This window comes from Ahaetulla prasina, chromosome 6 (genome assembly GCF_028640845.1).
Source record: "Ahaetulla prasina isolate Xishuangbanna chromosome 6, ASM2864084v1, whole genome shotgun sequence".
Lineage (NCBI taxonomy): Eukaryota > Metazoa > Chordata > Lepidosauria > Squamata > Colubridae > Ahaetulla > Ahaetulla prasina.
Window position 1 is genome coordinate 54,439,814 of NC_080544.1, and position 22,058 is coordinate 54,461,871.

At 40.6% G+C, this 22,058-nt stretch overlaps 1 protein-coding gene across 2 annotated transcripts in view; it reads right to left on the reverse strand.

The window, feature by feature from the left end:
• The window catches only part of RBM20 (RNA binding motif protein 20), a 103,403-nt gene extending 81,965 nt beyond the window's left edge, over positions 1-21,438 (reverse strand). For both annotated transcript variants that reach the window (XM_058188795.1, XM_058188794.1), the window contains exon 1: positions 21,178-21,438. In XM_058188795.1, coding sequence (XP_058044778.1) covers positions 21,178-21,317 — 140 coding nt within the window. In that variant the 5' untranslated portion in view covers positions 21,318-21,438. The remainder of the gene's footprint in view (positions 1-21,177) is intronic.
• Between the last annotated feature and the right edge of the window lie 620 nt (positions 21,439-22,058).

A 22,058-nucleotide genomic window follows, 5' to 3' on the forward strand; every position in this document is an offset into this window, starting at 1 on the left:
GGCAGTACAAAAGCTAGTTCTAGGAAGAGAACCTAAGGTACTAAACAGCTGCAGGACTGATGAACAGATTGCTAAAAAGTGCGAGGGAGATAATAACACTAAATAAGCCTACTAGGCCTGCATCAGTCTCCACTAAAAACCTTTCAAACCCTTTTAAAAATCCCAAGGGTCTATTGTGAAAGAGTGAGATAATTCAGGAATACTAGAATATGATAGAGACAGAACAAGAACTTAAAAAGAAGCCTGATATTCTGGAAGCACTTTGAGTTCTGAGTTCAGGGACAAAGACTGCCAACTGAATGCTTACCCTAACATATTTGAGTAAGATGACTAGGAGATTTGTAGATACATAATATTTCAGCTTCTCATATTATTTTTTGAAGAATAGGTATATGCAGAACTGCAAAGGATTCCCAGTGACTGCAACTTCTTGTTGTTACCCAACTAAGACCTTTTATGTATATATTTTCTCTTTCCTAGCCATCAAAATACATTGCCTTAAAGGTATTTTTAAAGCAAAATCAGGCTTTGTTCTTCTACCCCCTGCCTAGATACATATAAATTAGTATGTGAAATATATATATATATTAATTAATAAAATATATATTAATTTGTGGCTATGATCTGTGCTTTTTTTTAAGTGTCTAACAATATTCTTATCAACTGTCAAGAAATAGAATTGTAATTTAAATTATAGGAATCGCAAAAGAATATTCAGCTCCTGAGAGAGATTCAGATTGAGATAGAAAAACACTAACACTAAACATTCTTTTGTTATCTAGAAAAGATTAATTGGTATTTACAGTGTAAGTAATCCAGTTACTGAGAATTCTGTAACTTTATGCTATTCCCTTTTATAAATCTTGTGAGAAAAAGCTCTGGGAGAGCTTTGCTTTTAATTAAAGTCAGTGCCAATTTCTTGATGCCCTGTTTCCCCGATCAGGCTTTTGAGTGCATGCGCTAAAATAAGCCTCCTCCAAAAAATAAGCCCTCCCCAAAAATATTTAAATGCAGAGCTGGAAATCAGGTAAGACAGGAGCCCCATCTTGCTCCACGTAGACCAAAATAGTAAGACCTCCCCAAAAATAAGGCCAAGCACTTATTTCAGGGTTCAAAAAAATATAAGACAGGGTCTTATTTTCAGGGAAACACGGTAGCAAACGAAGTTAAAAATTTGTGCCTAACAATCTATCTCTATCAATCATTATTAGAATTCTGGGGTCTCAGTAAGACTCTATGGTTTATTTTTTAAAATATCAAAATTCTAGGTTTTTATATTTGCTATGAATTTTCATTCTATTTCATTTTTCTCTTCAATTTTCAAAACAATATTGATTGAAAGTTTGCCATTGTTGGTTTTTGTATTGTGACTGGTCTTTTGGGAATTGTAATTTTATATGATACCAGTAAAATTATCTAAAACCAGTGATTCAAAATAATGCTCAACATGTTTTATAATAACCATTTAATTGTAATAGATTACATACCAAAAGAACTAGCATGTTGGTAGCTTTATTACTGATTTAACTACCCTGCTTATTATTGTCGAGCTAAGTCATATTTTTCTAATATTTTTCTATTACATGTCTGAATTATTTCAAGAGTTGGAAGCAAATGGCATCTTAGTTCTTAATCAGCACCATGAAACACCATTTAACTATTTTCTGTTCTTAATAAGGCTAATAAGTCAGCACCAACCTTCTAATAATAAAAAATGTATTCTCTGTATGAGTGTGTATATAAGTGTATATACAGTACATACACACACATTTAATTCCTCATATATATGAAGTTATATATGTTTGATCTTACTAGTTCATATAAAAGTGCAGCATACAATAGTTCAAGGCTCAAAGAAAAATATTTCCAAAAAATTAATAAAATGATTATATCTTTTATCCTAGAAACACTGAATCCAGCAAGATTTTTTTAACACATAGCAAAATGGTTAATTATGTCTCATATGAATGTTTTCATAACTCACTATAAATCCCTCTCAACCTTTTCCCTAGGAGTGTTCTATTCTCAAAGCATTTTGTTCTTTTAATTGAGAACGGATTATTCTCTTTTCAAAATTACTAAAATATTGATAGATAGAGATCAAAAATTCTGTCATATATTAGAAAATCCTAGAAAGTGAAAACTGAATAAAAATTCTTCTGAAATCTTCAGAAGGTGTAAATGCATGCTTTCCTATAATAGTCCCTGTGCTTTTAACTCTCTGTCGTAAAATACATAAGCCAATTGTGATGCTTTCGCAAAAGAGATAATGGAAAGAAAATAATCTTCTATCCATCCCCATCTATTGGTTCATTCTAGATCCAAGCCAAGCTAAGCTCTTTTAAAAAGCTCATTTTATTTAAAGGAAGAGTTTGTGCAGAAAGCATGCCTTGACTTAACATTAATGCATGTGCAGTTAATTATTGGTGCAAATATCAAATTAACTAAGCCCCATCTCTGATCAGTTGCCTCTTCCACATTCTTCAAACTCACCAGCTACAAATTGTTACATTACTGCAAAGATATTAGATGGCCTAGTCAAATGAAAACATGTTAGTATGTCCATCTCTTAAATTTACACTTTAAATTCAGCAATATGAGATGAGAATGTCCTGAATAACCAGATAATTAAATTATAGAATCCTAAAGAAAGATGTCATGTTCACATGCTAAATGAATTAAAAATAGAATAGAAGAACTGTCTGACTTCACCTTTTAATTTTAGCTGGATGATGAACTGGCTTTAAATATTGAAAGGCACAGCATGTTTTTTTTTCCCTCTCAGCAAAGTGCTTATCTTATGTTTATTAAAGAAATGCAGCATATTCTATTAATAAGTCCTGTACCCATAGTTAAATGTTATTCCCTGTATAACTGAAGCATGGTTTTATTCTGTACTGTAGAGCAAATGTTGCAGAATTTTCCAAAATCACAAAACTATTTAAACATTTATTATTATCCTAAAAATGCTTTTTTCAGTTTTTAAATATATATCAGAAAATTAAAGTACAAAACTATCTAAAAGTATATGTCCTATATTTTAAAAATATTTGTATTACTTAATTTTAATATCTAACAGCAGAGTGATGACACTGGGTGTTATAAGATTGAGGGTTATCAATCTTAAAAGACAGCATATGATGAAATAGGTACATCTGTTTATACATCCACATTTTTAATTTCACTTTCCACATGAGTTGATTGCATTCAAATCTGAATTTGGTTTAAGATGTTTCAATTATCAGGGAGCCAGAAAATGGATGGAAAAAACATAAACCAACATTTCTTTTTCTGTTCATCATACTTAAACAGAGTATAGTGAGAAGCATAAAAATGTTTCTACCATGCATCTGATATAACTTAAGTAATACTGACAGGAGAAGAATAGCTATTGCAGAAATACAATCAGGAACCTAGAACCTGGAAATGGATAACCAACTGTTGAAGTTATCCATTGAAGAGAGTAACACTGTTAGTAGGTGAACAGACCCACTAGATGTTACTTCACCATATCAATAGAAAAAGCATTTGACATTGACACCGATTCTATTAAAAGTACTGTTGCTTCCAAAATGTCTGTCACAGTTTACCCTGAATGGATGTTGTGGATGTGACTAAGAAATGATATTGATGAAAGAGTTGGGATAAAAAAAGATTATGCGAGCAGATAATTTTTTACAACAGCCACAAATTTCCTAGACTGGGAAAGGCTCTGTGGCCAATAATTATGGGAAAAAGAATAATGTAATTGAAAATCCATGTCATGATATGAAGGGAGGTAGCAATTCTAATCCGTTGAAAGAAAGAAACCTCCTTTGGGGATTGGATTATTTCTGAACAGAGGTTGAACTGTCACCAGAACAAGATCAGACTATTTCATGAGAAAAATGGAATATTTAGAGAAATACCAAAACATTATGTGAGTGAACACACAGTAATAGACAATCCTGGTAGAAACTCTCAAGACTTCAGACAGTAGAGAGAATAGCTCGTTCAATCTCCACTAAAGATTATGAGCAAACCCATTCGAGAATACTTAATTCTTGAACTAAAGATTCTTAATAAACTCTTCCAATAATCACTGAATCATTGGGTTGTTTTGCTAATATACAAAGAGATCTGTATATTCCCAGCTTAACAATCAAACAGAAATGCCAAATACAGCAAACAGAGGCTACACTGATCTTAAATTGGGGACATACAAGTCTTTCTTATTATTGGGAGCCCCTGAAATGTTTTTAGGATTATGTTTCCATTTGTTTAGTTATTTAGGTATTCTTTATGGAAAATAGATATTGCAAAATAATATTGTCAGAGATATTTAAATTTGGTAAGTTGTAAAAAATAGCTACATGGTCATCACCAAAAACACACCTAAAAATTGAGACATAATGAACAGAGATTAAGACAGTATAGAAATTGTATGAAGAATTAAACGAGGCATTAATCTGTAGGTGGTAATCCTGAGTATTTTTTCAGTAATAATAATAAAGGTCTGGCAGAGTGGTTCTTCTATAATTTCTCACAACAACAGCTGCAACAACAAAATAGAAAGGAAGCAAGGAACAAAAGTAAATGAAAAGAATGCTTAAAAGCTGTTCCTGCTAGCTTAAAAGTCTATCACCATTCAAATTTATATATGCCATTTCATTTTAAAAAGTCCCCTGTTAAGTTGGGTGAGTGAAGAAACTGGAAACAGGCTTCAGACAATAGCTCTTTATTTGACAACTATCTACAATCCAGCAGTTTGCCTCTCTGACAGCTTGCCCTTATATAGGGAGCTGTCAGGGAGTTTACCAATCACGTTTGAGTATTCTTCCCGCTCAAACGATGGATCAGAGGGAAAACTATCAGGCTGTCAGTATCTAACATCCTTCCCCTCTTAGTTAGAACAATATGTAGTTGCACAAGTAGACAGGGCGTTTACAGGTCCTTCCAAACTTGCACAGCTCAGTAGGTATGGTGGCAGTGGTCTGAGAGGTAGTGCCTGCTGCTGCCTCCTGGTCTACCCATGGAAGGTCCTGGAACTCTCTGGGTGTGGCCTCAGTTTCTACTGGAACCAGTTCACAGCAGGAACTGGAACCAGCAGGATTCCTGGTTCTTCAGGTGCATACTCCACTTCCTTCAGGCTTGACTCCACTAAGGTGGGACTTCAGTTCATTACTAACTAATTCTGGGGGTTGTTAGAGCAGAGGTGGCTACGTATTTGGTCTATGTACCGCCTCCATAGTCGCCTGTTGTCTAGTTTAACTATGTACGACCTGGGCCCTGTTGCCTTTTCTATTGTCTCTGATAGCCATAGGGATCCTTCAGCAAAGTTTTTGGGTTTATTGGTTCCTTTATTGTTTCAGGGCATAATTTGGGTGAAGTCGGTCTAGGACTGACCGGAGCCGGCAGCCCATAAGTAGTTCGGCTGGGCTTCTCCCTGTGGTTGTGCTGGGCATTATGTGTTGGTACAGGAGGAATTTATCTATCCGGGCTTGCCAGTCTCCTGGTCCCAATCTACCCAGGGTTTCCTTGGCAGACCTTACATCCTTTCAGCCATACCATTGCTGGCCAGCTGAAAAGCCAAAAGTTGTGAGGGCATGACTTATGCTCTGATCTACTAAGAACCCTTTGAATGGTGTGGCCGTAAATTGTGGGCCATTATCAGACACCAGCACATGGGGTAGGCCGCGTGTGGCCATGTGTGGCAAACAATCAGGGGGCTTGGGAGGACCCCTTACAGGGCCGAGCTGAGGAATTTGGAAGTTATCTGCACGATAAAATCGCTCAGATTTGGGACGGGTTGGACACTGATTGGGTGGATCTAGGCAGGATGACGCAGGCACGTCTTATTTATTTATTTATTTATTTATTTATTCGTACTTTTATACCGCCCTATCTCCCTAGGGACTCAGGGCGGTGTACAGCCATATAAAAACACATAAATATACAAAGTAAAACATTCATCTAAAAAACTTATTATATAGGCCAAAATTTAAAATAGACATATAAACAATAAAACCCAATTTAAAACCAAATCTAAAATTTAGACATTTAAAATTTTAAAAATTTTAAAAAATCTAGTCCAGTCCTGCGCAAATAAATAGATGTGTCTTGAGCTCGCGGCGGAAGGTCCGAAGGTCAGGAAGTTGATGAAGTCCTGGGGGAAGCTCGTTCCAGAGGGTGGGAGCCCCCACAGAAAAGGCCCTTCCCCTGGGCGTCGCCAGTCGGCACTGCCTGGCCGACGGCACCCTGAGGAGTCCCTCCCTGTGAGAGCGCACGGGCCGGTGGGAGGCATTCGGTGGCAGTAGACGGTCCCGTAAGTAACCCGGACCTATGCCATGGAGCGCTTTGAAGATCATTACCAAAACCTTGAAGCGCACCCGGAAAACCACAGGTAGCCAGTGCAGTCTGCGCAGGAGGGGTGTTACATGGGAGCCACGAGGGGCTCCCTCTATCACCCGCGCAGCCGCATTCTGAACTACCTGGAGTCTCCGGGTGCTCCTCAAGGGGAGCCCCATGTAGAGAGCATTGCAGTAGTCCAGGCGAGATGTCACGAGAGCATGAGTGACCGTGCATAAGGCATCCCAGTCCAGAAAGGGATGCAACTGGCGGACCAGGCAGACCTGGTGAAAGGCTCTCCTGGAGACGGCCATCAAGTGATCTTCAAAAGACAGCCGTCCATCCAGGAGAACGCCCAAGTTGCGTACCCTCTCCATTGGGGCCAATGACTCGCCCCCAACAGTCAGCCGAGGCTGCAGCTGACTGTACCGGGATGCCGGCATCCACAGCCACTCCCTCTTGGAGGGATTGAGCTTGAGCCTGTTTTTCCCCATCCAGACCCGTACATTGAGAACATTGTTTGGGCTGAGTTTGACTCTGTGACTCCCGATGACATGGACAGGATACTGGGGAGGCTGAATGCCACCACATGTTTATTGGACCCGTGTCCCTCCTGGCTGGTACTGGCCACCCAGGAGGTTACACGAGGCTGGCTCCAGGGAATTACCAGCGCTTCTCTGATGGAGGGAGTCTTCCCTGCTGCCTTGAAAGTGGTGGTGGTGAGGCCCCTCCTCAAGAAGCCCTCCCTAATTATCGTCCGGTCTCCAATCTCCGCTTTCTGGCGAAGGTTGTTGAGAGTGTGGTGGCTTGGCAGCTCCTCCGGTACCTAGAGGAAACTGTTTATCTAGACCCATGCCAGTCCGGCTTCAGGCCTGGGTACAGCACAGAGACGGCTTTGGTCGCGTTGGTTGATGATCTCTGGAGGGCACGGGACAGAGGTTGCTGCTCTGTTCTTGTCCTGTTAGATTTGTCAGCGGCGTTCGATACCATCGACCATGGTATCTTGCTGCAACGGTTGGGGAGCTTCGGAGTGGGAGGCACCGTTTTACGGTGGTTCTCCTCCTATCTCTCCGACTGTTCGCAGACGGTGTTGACAGGAGGGCAGAGATTGACCGCTAGGCAACTCACGTGTAGGGTGCCGCAGGGGTCGATTCTCTCACCCCTCCTGTTCAACATTTATATGAAGCCGCTGGGAGAGGTCATTCGTGGTTTTGGGGTGAGTTGTCAGCTGTATGCCGACGACACTCAGCTGTACATCTCCACCCCGAACCACCACAACGAAGCCATCGATGTGATGACTCGGTGTCTTGAAGCCGTTCGGGTCTGGATGGGGACGAACAGGCTCCAACTCAACCCATCCAAGACGGAGTGGCTGTGGGTGCCGCCAGCCCGGCACAGTCAGCTTACCCCATTACTGATTGGGGGGGGCGAATCGTTGGCCCCCAGGGAATCGGTGTGCAATTTAGGCATTCTCCTGGACGTACGGCTGTCTTTAGAAGACCCTTTGACGGCCGTCGCCAGGGGAGCTTTTTATCAGGTTCGCCTGATTTGCCAATTGCGCCCTTTCCTGGACCGGGACTCGTTATGCACAGTCACTCATGCCCTCGTCACTTCCCGCCTGGAATACTGCAATGCTCTCTACATGGGGCTCCCCTTGAAGAGCATCCAGAGGCTCCAACTGGTACAGAAGGCGGCCGCGCGGGGGATTGAGGGAGCTCCTCATAGCTCCCATGTAACACCTCTCCTGCTCGGGCTGCATTGGTTGCCGGTGGTCTTCCGGGTGCGCTTCAAGGTGTTGGTTATCACCTTTAAAACGCTCCATGGCATCGGACCGGGATATTTACGGGACCGCCTGCTGCCGCCAGTTCCCTCCCATTGTCCGGTGCGTCCAGTGCGCTCTCACAGGGAGGGCCTCCTTAGGGTGCCGTCAGCCAACCAATGTCAGCTGGCGGCCCCCAGGGGAAGAGCGTTCTCTGTGGGGCCCCGGCTCTGTGGAATGAGCTGCTGGTGGGACTCCGTCTTCTCCCTGATCTTTGGACCTTTAAACGCGAGCTCAAGACTTTCTTTTTTCACCAAGCGGGGCTGGCCTGATTGATTTTAATAATTGGGGATTTTAGCGGGTTTTTAACAGGGGTTTTATCTTTGTATTTTTACCTAATAGTTTTAAGTACAAAGCAGTTTAATTAGATTTTTAATTTTGTTATGGTATTTTAAATGGTTTCTTGTATTATTGTCATTTTATTTGCTGTACACCGCCCTGAGTCTTCGGAGAAGGGCGGTATAAAAATGTGAATAAATAAATAAATAAATAAATAAATTTCCTCAACACCTTAATCACTGCCTCTACAGTGGTCATGCCTATCAGGATCTCCAACCATTTGGAGTATGCATCCATGAGTTTATGTGGACCCTTGCCCACGGTTCTTGGGGACATTCCCATTCCTGTACGGGTGCCTTTGGGGGTGCCAGTCACGGCTCTTGGCATGGCCTACACATTGCTACCCATCCTGTATTTCTTGGTCCATTTTGGGCCACCAGACATAGCTTTGTGCTAGGGCTTTCAACTGGACAATCCCCGGATGGACCTCCTGTAATGACCTCAGAATAGGTTTTCTTAGACTCGGGGATATTATAACCCGATCCCCCCACAATAAACACCCCCCCTTGAGCAGACATTTCAATTTGTTTTGCCATGTAAGGCATAAATTAAGCACCAACCAGGCCTTTTGGCCATCCCCTCCACACCAAGTTTAAAAGAATCTTGAACGTGGCATTTCTAGCTCAATGCTTTGCCACTTTGGCAGAAGTCACAAGTCTGGAGTCAAGGCAGTCAATAAAGACAACGGGTTCACCCAGGGTAGGATCATCCAACAGGTCAGGCAGCAGGCACAGAGCCACAGGTGTGGGGCGGTTCCCTGCCAAAAGCCCCAACAGCAGCAAGTGGTCAGTCACCAATTCAAAATCCCTCCCAAACAAGTACTCATGAAACTGTTTGATCCCGGCTACCGCAGTTAGCGCTTCTCTGTCCAGCTGGTTATAGTTCCTCTCTGCACTTGACAAAGTCCTGGAAAAATAAGCAACTGGGGCCTTGTTCCCATTTGGGAGGTGATAAGGATTGCCCCCATGCCAAAGGGGGAAGCGTCACAAACCAAGACAAAGGGAAGTGAGTCATTATATTGTATCAGGAAACGTCAGCCAAGAGCAGCCGCTTGACTGCCTGAAAGGCGGCAGCTTCTTTTCGCCCCCAGACCCAGGGGCACCTCTTAGCCAGTAGTCTATGTATGTGATCCACAATTGTGGCTTTGTTTTTAAGGAATACACTGAAAAAGTTCAGCAACCCCAGGAACGCTTTTAGTTCAGTTTAGTACTTTGGAGTTGGGGCTTCCTGGATTGCTCGGATCTTGCTTTTTATCAGGTGTATGCCCTCCCCGGTGATCCTGTACCTCAGGAATTTGACCTCCCGGACTCCAATCTGACATTTGCTGCATTTTGCACGGAGTCCAGCAGCATGAAATTTGGTTAAGACTTCCCGTAGCCTAGAGTATAGCTGCTTTTATTAAATTATTCTTCAAAGCAATAAAGCCATCAGTACAAACAAAACCACTTATATATGAAACTTATAACAGTAATAGATTCTTTTGATTTTACACTACATTTTTCTATAATTAAAGTTATCTTTAAAGTCTCACTAAGAGAAAATTTATGTTCCTCCTTCGCATTTTATATTTCATTCTCTTTTAGTATCTGCATCGGTTTAGTATGAAATAAATTATAGAAATGTTATTTTAAAATATAGTCTTGTAAACAAGCATATATTACTTAAAGTATATTATGGTAGTAGACTGGCATGATAAAATAAATAAATGTGGCCAAAAGGAGAATGAATGAATGAATGAATGAATGAATGAATGAATGAATGAATGAATGAATGAATATAAAATGAGACTGAAAAATATAAAAATGTGCAAATAAATTCTAAACAAATTAAACCTTTCCATGGAGTAGGAGGAGAACATACGTACTCATGTATATAATGATCTTCTGTTTCTGGCATCCTCTTCTGGTGAGTTAGATAATATTGTAAAGATTGAATTTTAAATCTCAATGACAACCAATTTTCCTTCCTTCTTTCTTTCACATAATATATGGTTTAAGGTATCATCTTTCATGACTTCGTCTCTCATGGAATACAGAAATTGGTTTAAGGATTTATGAAAGAACTTTATTTTTACTTTGTGCAAGGATTTTGAGTCAGATACAGCCAATAAAAGTTAATTCTCTTTGCCTAGAATGACAAGATTTCATGGTCCTGGGTGGATATAAAATTCCCTGTTTAGATATTAATCAAAAGTATTATACTGGGGAAGTACCCAATGGAAGGAACTTAACATAAATCAGCTTACTGTAAGATTTTAAAAATCTACAAATTAGAAATACATTTTCCAAATTCATACATATAGTTTATTATACCTTTATACAATTCAACAATATTCAATTTATTATGATAAAAACTGAATCAGAATTAAATGAACAAAGGATCAGCATCAATAAACAGCCTATCATTTCTCAACAACAAACTGTTTACGTCTTAAAAACACCATAATAATATAGAAAGGAAGAAAGCATGAAAATACCAGTAAGTATACTAATAAAAAAAAATTAAAAATAAATTTCTATTTTAATTTTAAATGGAACAGAAAGTCTTAGCATTCTTCCTACAGCTAGTGTTTTTCTTGTAGAATCTCTGCTAGTCTTACAGAAGCAAGGACTGGGATGTTTGCTTCTATTCTGTTGCTTAAAACCATTAAAGAATAATTCATTAATGTAGAAATTAAATTTCTCTTTCTAAGGGAAATGTAAGTAGAACACTGGATGGGTGCCACTTTGCCTTTAGAAGAACACTTGGAACTGGAACTGAAGAGTTACTATGAGGATAAAGGCAGCTTGGAGGGTAAAATACTGTTCTCAAGGGTTCAGGCTTGAGCCCTCTATTCCACCCTCCTCAGTAAAAGAGCGAATGAAGAATAGTAGTTTGCCCTAGTTTGGTGAAATTGTGTCTGTTGTCTTTTTTCCTGCTGAAAGCTGGGTTTTGAGACTAAGGGGACACTGAGTCAGCTCAGAGGTCCTGAGTGCAAGGTCAGAAGCATCCTGGCTGAATAGAAATGAACTGTGGTTGGGTTATGACTGGGACCAGGGGAGAAATGCTCTGAAGTTTGCTACCGGTTTGCTGCACACGTGCATGTGCGGTGTGCGCCAAATGTGCGCTTCATGCACAGGTGCACCGCAGGTGCTACCAAGCAGTATTGAAAAAGGAAGTGTTCTGTCCCCCCCACCTCAGTCCAGGAAACACGTGAACTGACTCAATTAGCCAGCAATGTAGTCCACAGCAGCTATCAGCTCTGGCAGCAAATCAGCGATTGTCTGTCAAGGTTTTCTTTATGTTCCCAGATGCCGGCTTCACAGAAGCTCGTTACTGGAGCAACCAGGAAGTCAGGAACAAACAGCAATTCAGGCCAAATGCTCAGTCAAATAGTTCAGCTCAAATTTTCTCCAGTCAGTTTGTTTTGTCCGTCACGAAGTAGTAGAGCAGCCCCTCCTGCTTTTATACCCTGTGGGGTGTGGCTCCGTGACTCAGCACTCTCTAGACCTGCCCCATCTCCTTTTTTGTTGTTCCCGCCTCTCTTGTCTACGAAACCTGGGATCTAACCAGGACTGATTGTCCACAGCTGGGTCTGGAAGCGTTCCTGGGCGGGGGGAGATACAGGCGACAGAGGCCTCATCACCTCCTCCACCTGGCCTGCCTCTGGCTCCTGGAGCTGAGCCAGAGAGGCCGGCCCTGCGGAGGGGAGCCCTGATGGCCCTTCCCCCTCACTCTCTGAGTCACTCTCTGGCAGGAGGCCAGGCCGGGGGGGGGGAATGGAGCCACAACAGGAAGATTAAGAAGCCTTTTCTGAATCTTCAAATGTAAGTAGAAGAGCGGGGGGGTGGGAACAGCTGTGCCTCGCGATTTAGATTCGCTGCTTTCTAGCGAATATAAATCATGCGGCACAGCTGATTGCCAGAAATACTGGTTCAGGCGAACCGGTAGCATTTTTTTTACTACCGGTTCACCCGAACCTGTAGCATTTATTACTACCGGTTTGGGCGAACTGGACCAAACCGGTAGCATTTCACTCCTGACTGGGACTCTTGATAGCTAAAGGAAATGGTGAGATGTATTTATTTATTTATTTATTTATTTATTTATTTATCAAACTTCTATACCGCCCTTCTCCCGAAGGACTCAGGGCGGTGTACAGCCTTCATTTAAAACAATTAATATACATATTAAAATAATAATTAAAAAACTTATTCAATAAAAGGCCAAATTAAAACCGTCGATTGACCATAAAAATACCCAATAAAATTACCATTAAAAGTTTAAAATTTAAATTTAAAATTTAAAAATCAGGCCAGTCCCGCTTGTATAAATAAATAAGTTTTCAGTTCCCGGCGGAAGGTCCGAAGGTCAGGCAATTGGCGTAAACCGGGGAAGTTCGTTCCAGAGTAGGTGCTCCCACAGAAGGACCTTCCCTGGGGCCGCCAGCCGACACTGCTTGGCGGACGGCACCTGAGAAGACCCTCTCTGTGAGGCGTGCGGATCGGTGGGAGGCATGTGGAAACAGCAGGCGGTCCCGTAAGTACCGGGCCCTAAGCCATGGAGCGCTTTGAAGGTGGTAACCAAAACCTTGAAGCGCACCCGGAAGACCACAGGTAGCCAGTGCAGACTGTGCAGGAGTGGTGTTACCCGGGAGCAACGCGGTGCTCCCTCAATCACCCGCGCAGCTGCATTCTGGACTAACTGCAGTCTCCGGGTACACTTCAGGGGTAGCCCCATGTAGAGCATTGCAATAATCCAGTCGAGAAGTGGCGAGGCGTGAGTGACCGTGCATAAGGCATCCCGGTCAAGAAAGGGGCGCAACTGGCGGACCAGGCGGACCTGGTAAAAAGCTCTCCTGGAGACGGCCGTCAAGTGATCTTCAAACGACAGCCGTTCATCCAGGAGAACGCCCAAGTTGCGCACCCTTTCCGTTGGGGCCAGTGACTCGCCCCCAACAGTCAGCCGCGGTTGCAGCTGACTGTACCGGGATGCCGGCATCCACAGCCACTCCGTCTTGGATGGATTGAGTCTGAGTCTGTTTCTCCCCATCCAGACCCGTACGGCCTCCAAACAACGGGACAGCACTTCGACAGCTTCGCTGGGGTGGCCTGGGGTGGAAAAGTACAGCTGGGTATCATCAGCGTACAGATGATAACTCACCCCAAAGCCACTGATGACCTCGCCCAACGGCTTCATGTAGATGTTGAACAGGAGAGGCGAGAGAATCGACCCCTGCGGCACCCCACAAGTGAGGCGCTTTGCGGCCGATCTCTGCCCCCCTGTCAACACCATCTGCGACGGTCGGAGAGGTAGGAGGAGAACCACCGATAAGCGGTGCCTCCACTCCCAACCCCTCCAACCGGCGCAGCAGGATACCATGGTCGATGGTATCAAAAGCCGATGAGAGATCCAACAGGACCAGGGCAGAGGAACAACCCCTATCCCTGGCCCTCCAGAGGTCATCCACCAACGCGACCAAAGCTGTCTCCATGCTATACCCGGGCCGGAAGCCGGACTGGAACGGGTCTAGATAGACAGCTTCCTCCAGGTACTGAGGGAACTGCCATGCCACCACACTCTCTACAACCTTCGCCACAAAGCGAAGGTTGGAGACTGGACGATAATTACCCAAAACAGCTGGGTCCAGGGAAGGCTTCTTGAGGAGGGGTCTCACCACCGCCTCTTTCAAGGCGGCGGGAAAGACCCCCTCCATCAAAGAAGCATTTATAATACCCCGGAGCCAGCCTCGTGTCACATCCTGAGTGGCCAGCACCAGCCAGGAGGGGCACGGGTCCAGTAAACATGTAGTGGCATGCAGCCTCCCCAGCAACCTGTCCATGTCCTTGGGAGCCACAGAATCAAACTCATCCCAAACCACATCAACAAGACGAGCCTCAGTCATCTCATCTGGATCATCGCAATCTTGGTCCAAGCTATCCCAAAGCTGAGCGATTTTATCGTATAGATAACCGCTAAACTCCTCGGCACGTCCCTGTAAGGGGTCATCCCGTCCCCCCTGATGAAGAAGGGAACGGGTCACCCGAAACAGGGCGGCCGGGCGGTTATGTATGAGTTAAAGCAGTGGTGAAATCCAATTTTTTTTATTACCGGTTCTGTGGGCATGGCTTGGTGGCCATGGTGTGGCTTGGCGGGCATGGCAAGAGAAGGATACTGCAAAATCTCCATTCCCACCCCACACTGGAGTCAGCCAGAAGTGGTATTTGCCGGTTCTCCAAACTGTTCAAAATTTCCACTACCGGTTCTCCAGAACCCAGTGTATTTTATCCCTGGGTTAAAGGGTATCTGGAAGTGTTTAGGAACAAGAGAGAATATCACAGTGATAATGGACAATAGGAGATATAGCAGGAGGCAAGGGACATGCATCAGGATAGAAGTAGACCACTATATAGTACTGAGATGATTTCTGGTCAATCTTCTTGATTACCCATGACAAATTCGGTATGAGAGTAGTACATTCGGCCTGGCTCACCTTGATCTTTTGGTGGTCTTTGATATTGTTAGCTTTTGGACCAGTTTAGGGGACTCGGGAGGGGCATCATTTTGTGGTGATTCTCCTTCCTCCAGGTCCAGGTTCAATTAGTATTGAAAGAAGATAGCAATCAAGGTCTAAGCCCTTGCTTTGCATGATGCCTCACGGCTTTTCTCTCCCCTTTCTGTTTCAATGTCTGCATGAAGCCACATTAAAGTATCAATAATATATCAATGATGCCCAGTTGTACACTTCTGTGCCCAGTTGCCCATTATTAAAAATATCTTTAGCAATGTAGTTTTATAAACACTCTGAAAGTTTGCTAAAGTGAAAAAAATGAACTAAATGAAATATATCTAATTCAATAATGGTTTGTACAATCTTGGCAATATCTCATTGTAAGAGATTCCAAGACAAGAATTTTTCTGAACAATATAGAATGTTTCAATTGGTGGTTTTATTGTATGCTATCCAGAGTCACTTTATGTAAGCTCGGCAGCCATATAAATTTGACAAATTATAAATAAATAAACAAACAAATAAATAAATAAATAAATAAATAAATAAATATCTAATTTGATCTGTCAGTCAAATCTGACCTGTCAATCTAGATAGCACACAGAAACATTAAAGACTGGGAAAATAAAATTAGAAGCTAGGTGCAAGTTAGTCATTTATGGTTATGGAAAATGATCTGAACTTTTGTTTGATTTTGTTATGTTTGTATTTTTTCAGTGTGTTTATGTGTTATATCTGATGGCAGGACTAAATTGAGATTAAGACTTTCAACTCTTTTTTAATTTCTTTAAGTTGATGTACATAATGAATACTTGCATTTCTTATTGAAATAACGTGCTCATTCTAACAAGTGAGATGGATGGCAAATGCACGCTTTTGACACAAATCCCAATCACCAGGTGAACTGTTGACAAGACAATTGATGATTTCCTCTTCCTAAGTAAACCAGGGCAGAGATCTTTTCTCCTGAATTAAATGGATTCTACCAACATTTACAAACACTGCTCCTAAAATTTATTGCTTTTCCCCAAAAACAAATATGTTCTATGCAGAATATTTAGAATTCTAGAAAAATATCTATTATATATATATAGGACAGAATTTAATGAACAAAATAATTCAAACACAAGTTACAATTATATTACATAAGTATAAATAGCATTAAAATCACCAATTCACTTGATGCATTGATAAAAAAATATTTCAGACAGATAAGCAATCAGACAACAGGATATATCTTAACCTTAATTGCCAAATCTTTGAACCAACCTTCCCCAACCTGATAGTCTTCTGATTACTAGCTTCCCCACAATACTGGGTGGTAATGCAAATTTTGAATTTTAATACATCTGTAAGTGGCTAGATTGTACCAGACAGGTTTCAGTTGTCTTAAAAAATCCTAATAAATTATTGTGTTAAAGACTGCTAGGAGGTCTAATAAAACTAATATGGACACATGGCTTCAGTCTGTCCCCCATCCCCACAAAAAGACCATCAACCAATATAATTTCATATAGTTCTAGAGTCACAGGTAAGTCATGTTTTTCTGACAAGACACCTTTAGTTTAGATACTATTTTTGATAATTTAAGACTACATAATGATGAAAGAAAGCATAGAAGAGGAAGAGGAGGAGGAGGAGGAGGAAGAGGAAATCGGCTATTTTATATCCTATCCTCCAAAAAATATTCACATTATATATGTATCAAAATAAAATCACATCATGTTACAAAGCTAGATATTTAAATTAAAATTTTGAACAAACTTGAAAGCTTGAAGAGAGGGATTGTCTTTTGAAATGTCATTAATAGATACCAGAGAAGCTTCTTTATGCTAAATACTTATTACTAAAAAGTTATTTCATTCACCAGTAGACAGTTACTGGAGACCAAGACAGCCAAATGTATATTCTAAAGAAACTATAATACTAAATTAACTTGTTTGAAACATTTATCAGAAACTTTTAGATAACAATTGTTTATTTTAGCAAGGAAGGCTGATTGACACTTTCAACATTAAGGGCATCATTTCAGTCAAAACTGTACTGATACTAGCACTCACTAAAATAAAATCAATTTTCTTATGACTTTTCTTGCCAAGTCAAGAATAATTATAGTCACATAAAAATATTTTTTGCAAAAATATTCTTGCAAAACTTGAGGGCATCCTCAGAAACAAAAAACTTAAACTGATCAGTGTAATTAGACCATTATTTCTACCATGTTTCCCCAAAAATAAGATCCTGTCTTATATTTTTTTGAACCCTGAAGCGCTTGGTCTTATTGCCATGCGCTCAAAAGCCCGATTGGGCTTATTATCAGGGGATGTCTTATTTTGTGAGAAACAGGATATTAAAACGATATATTCCAGTCAGACTAGATGTGAGCAATTTACCTTCTCTCTCTCAAGAAACATTAAGCAGAACAACCATAGCAAAATACTGACAGACTGCCCCTTATATATCAGATCAGGATTTAATGAATTCCTTACTACAACCACTGAACAGATCAGACGGTGACAGGGAAAATATATTTCTTCACATTGTCAGTTATAGTCTTCAAATGAACTTTATTTTTTCTCTCTAACAATTTACCTTGAATTTTAAATACTTTGCACTCAGATAGTCACTATACAGTTTCACAGACAAAAATCTCTTTTGGAATCATACAGAGATACCATAGTTTTACTCTAAATGTATTCAGATCAAAATAACCATGTATTCTTAGTGAGCATTTAAACAAGGGTCCTAGGCTTCTCTTATGCAGCCCTCAGATAATTTAAATATAGCCCACAAACCTAACTATTTTACATGTTTTAGCCCAGGAGGACAAAAATGGCATCCAAACGACAGCAAAGAGCAAATAATACATGTTACAAAGTTATGACAGAAACCACATAAGTTATGTAGTTGTGTCTGACACCAGGACACAAGTATAAAAGGTCATGGTTGTATCAAGTCTTGATGCATGTTTAATAATCTTTTTTCATTATTGCAGCTTGACAATCCTACTATTATGCACTTATTTGAAAGTAATCCCATTAAATTTAGTGTGACACATTGTAAGTAAATTATAGATTCAGTGAAATAAATACAATTAATATATCCATGATACATACTAACCAACAGATTGCAAGTGATACATAATTTATATAAAACAGATGATTACATCTTTATAGCAACTTGTTGCAAATGCCATCAAAAGAAAAATATTCATAACTGTTTATTTACAAACTCCTTAAAAATTAGTCAAAGAAATTGTATATTTCACTCTTAAATCCATTACCATTTCTTAATGTTATCAGTTAAAATTCAAGATGCTTCACTTGTTCCTCTTTAAAGTAAAGCTTCACTGATAGTATTAGTAAATTTACTCATATCAATGTATTAATCTTATATTGTAATATTCTCAGAATATTAATAAACACATTCACAATGATTTTCAAGTGTGTCTGCTTATGGGAACAGAAGTATTAAATTTCCAGTTTTTAAAACTCATATTTACCGTTGATATTATAGAAAAGACTAAAGCATTTGGTTGTAGTTCCTTAATTTTACCACCAACAAAACTTTACATTCTGAAAAGCTAATTCAAACTGAATACCAGTTGGAATGAATAATAAAATATAGATTAGTTGCCATATCTTCATAGCCTGAAGATTCTACAAGTTTTAAAAGGAAGGTAGTTCTAGTTTTAGACAGCTATCATCTATTTTTTATATGCCATCGTCTCATGTTCAAGGGGTCTGAGTGGCTGAGTATTATATTTGTGTGGCCATTGTTATAATTTCTGTCAAGTCTTCCAAATTATATTTTACGATACATAATCTATAGCAAATATATATTCAGATATTATAGAATTTTATATTCTGTAATAAAATTGGAAAAGTCATCTTAGTGAACAGAATTTAATTGGTTCCTGTCACCCATGTGATAAACTCAAATTGAGTATTTTCTTTTAAAAAATCAATAGATAAAAGAAAACCTGAAAAACATATAATTATAGAAATCTAAACTGTCTTAAATCTTTTATTTCTTTTAGAAAATTATCCTATTGTTGTCTTTTTTCAGACAGGAATGTTGCAGATTAATAACAACCACCTATATATATAATTATATAATTTCTGTCAATGTAGTACAAAAGTAGGAAAATACCATGAACCTTATAATAATTTAAAAATACATTCTTCATAATTAAATTTTCACATAAAATTTAAAAATCTATGTTAACCACCTTTTTGTTTTGTTTTACTAAAACATTCAAATCATGATCAAAATTACAACATACGACTAGTGGTTTTCTGTTTAGTGAAGTATTAGGTGCACTAATTACAGTATGTCACCATGTAGAGATTAAATTATGCAATACAGTTACAAATACAGTGATCCTATTCCACTACCCAGACAGAAGTTCAGACATTTGCTATTTTACACCATGCCACTATGATAAGAGAATGGCTGTGGACATTACGGCCTTTTCTTCAATTTTTGAAGGCTGGCACTCATTTTTAATTTGTGTATTTCACCAGCCGAAATTTCTCATAAATACACTATTTTAAACTTTATAATTTATCCTTGATTTAGATGATACAGGCTAAATATACTAGGGAGAAAGTGATTCTAAAGAGTGGTTTTGAAAAAACAAGCTACTTCTCAACACATATAGAACTAACTCAAAATAATATATATAACTTCATCAGTGTTTTTCATTGTACGACCAAAACAAAAACTGATAAACAACTGATTAAAAATCTATTCTTTATCTTGAGGACCAAATTCAGCCATCTCCACGAATCTAACAGTACCTTCCAATGGGATTTATTACCACGGATACAGATTTCAATGTTGGCCACATAGCAATAAAGAAAATATTCACTTCGTCATTCTTATAAATTTTCACTCGTTTATATTTTAGCAAAAAAAAAACAAAACCAAATTCTTGCCTACATTACAAAGTAGAAATTAACATCTACTGCTATAAACTCCTTTGAATATTAAGGAATATGAAATTATACTTATTCTTTCTCATTCTCACCATTGAATGAAAAGTGGCCCCCGCTTTTTAAAAAAACAATATTTTCCAATTGCAAACAACTTAAACATTTCAGGTTCACTTCAGATTCAATTTCCACCACCGTTTAATAACAACATAGCAAAATAGGAATCTTTCATTTTGTTAAGGCATAATGATTTTCTTTTTTCAATAAATTCATATACACATACGTTTCCTTAGTACTATTTCTCATTATGAAAATTAAGCTTTTTCCTAAACAGAGACTAAAAGGATGTGATTTTTTCTAGATAAAAGCAAACTGAGGAGTGTGAAGAGATTGCAGATAACTGGTAAAATAATTTAATATTAAAATTACTGACCAAACTGTAATCTGATTTATTTCACTCTAACGTTATAACCAGATGACAAAATATTGTCATCAGAAATTCAACGATATCTTTTACAAATACTCTAAATACATATAAACAAGACATGTCTATCTTTTCCTATACTTCAGACAGGAAAATCTAAACTCTCCGCCTTCCCTAGATAGATATCCTTATTAGCGCTATAACCGCTACAAAGCCTTTAATCAAGTGCATTTTCTTATGTGATGTTTTGACAAGTTTACACTTCCGTTACAATGCACAATATGAACCACTACACTTGAGCACCTCGGGCCCAGAAAACGGGACCACTAAAAATAAACGCTTAAATGAGCAAACTAAGGGGCTTACTACCTAAGTACCAGAGGGCCGTAAAGTTTGCATTTGTATGATTTTCTTGATTTTTATTTATTTATTTATTTTTGCTTTTGCTTACTTGACAAGTCAGCAAATGGAAAGAGAAACGATACGCAACGCGATCTTACGGAAGAAAGGTAAAGTTCCATACCCACCCACCCCGAACGACTTTTTGGACAGTGACAAGGGACCACATTTCTGGCTTTGGGAACCTCGTTTAACACGTGGCCGCGGGAAGGCACACCATAGAGGGGCAAGGGGCAGCCCGCCCAAGCTCCCGGAGCTATTCGAGACCAAGGCCAAAGGGTTCCCCGTCGCTCTTATTGCCTCTGTCCGGGAAGCGGGGCGGCGCGGCGGCAAGAAAGGTCAGACGACCGTTAGCCTCGCTCGCTCTTTTCCTCCCCCTCCCCTCCCCCTTTCTCCGCCCCCCCCCACCCCCGCCCCAGCTCCACGCGCGGACACCTCTTACTTTTGCACGAGTTGGGACAGGCCGGGCGTCTGAGGCATCCCACTAACGGGACCCCCACCGGCAGTCGGCGGGAAATGAGCCGAGCTTCGGGCATCTCTCTCAGATTGCTCGGGGCCACTGGGGTCCGGGGCCTGGTTCATGACTACCCTGGGACCATTCAGCAGATGTAGATTCGGTCGGCGATACCCGAATACCCTCGGATGCAGCCAAACGGGGGGGCGGGGGCGGGAGAGACAGCAGCGCCACACACGAGCCTGGCTGAAGAGCGCGTCTCTCAGGAACCCGAAGCAAATGCCACTGGCGCTCGCCCGCCCGCCTGCCTGAAAGGTATCTCTGCTGAGGACGCCGGGGGACTCTGGGGAAAGGCATTTATGGCGACGCCAATGGAAGGAGGAGGTGCCACCTTCCCGTACCAAGAAATTTTTGGAGACTCGGTCATTTCGGCCCGTTTTTGATTGGGCAAGCCCAGGTTGGAAGGAGTCGATGGGAACCCGTACTATGTGTTGCTTAGATATTATGTCACTGAGGCTGGGGATAAGTGTCTTCCCCCAAGTTTCTGCTCAAGGAATGGGAAAACGAGGAACTAGGGTCATCTGGAATTTTCCCCAGCCGCTTCCTCTTCCCTTTATGGTGTCCTGCTTTTTCTTCATGCTTTCCCTCTGTCGGGCCCAAGACCAAGCTTGGCTTTATCTGTCCTCAGACTGAACCCCGTGAATGCCTTCCCTATAAATGAAAATCATTGCCCAACTGGCAACTTGGACTTTCCATTCCAGCCTATGCAAGGCAGCACATTATTTCTGTGCATTCACACAGTTTCCAAGTGATTGAAGAGACTTGCAGATTAAGGCGGTGAAACACTAAAAAACGATACCATGCGTCAT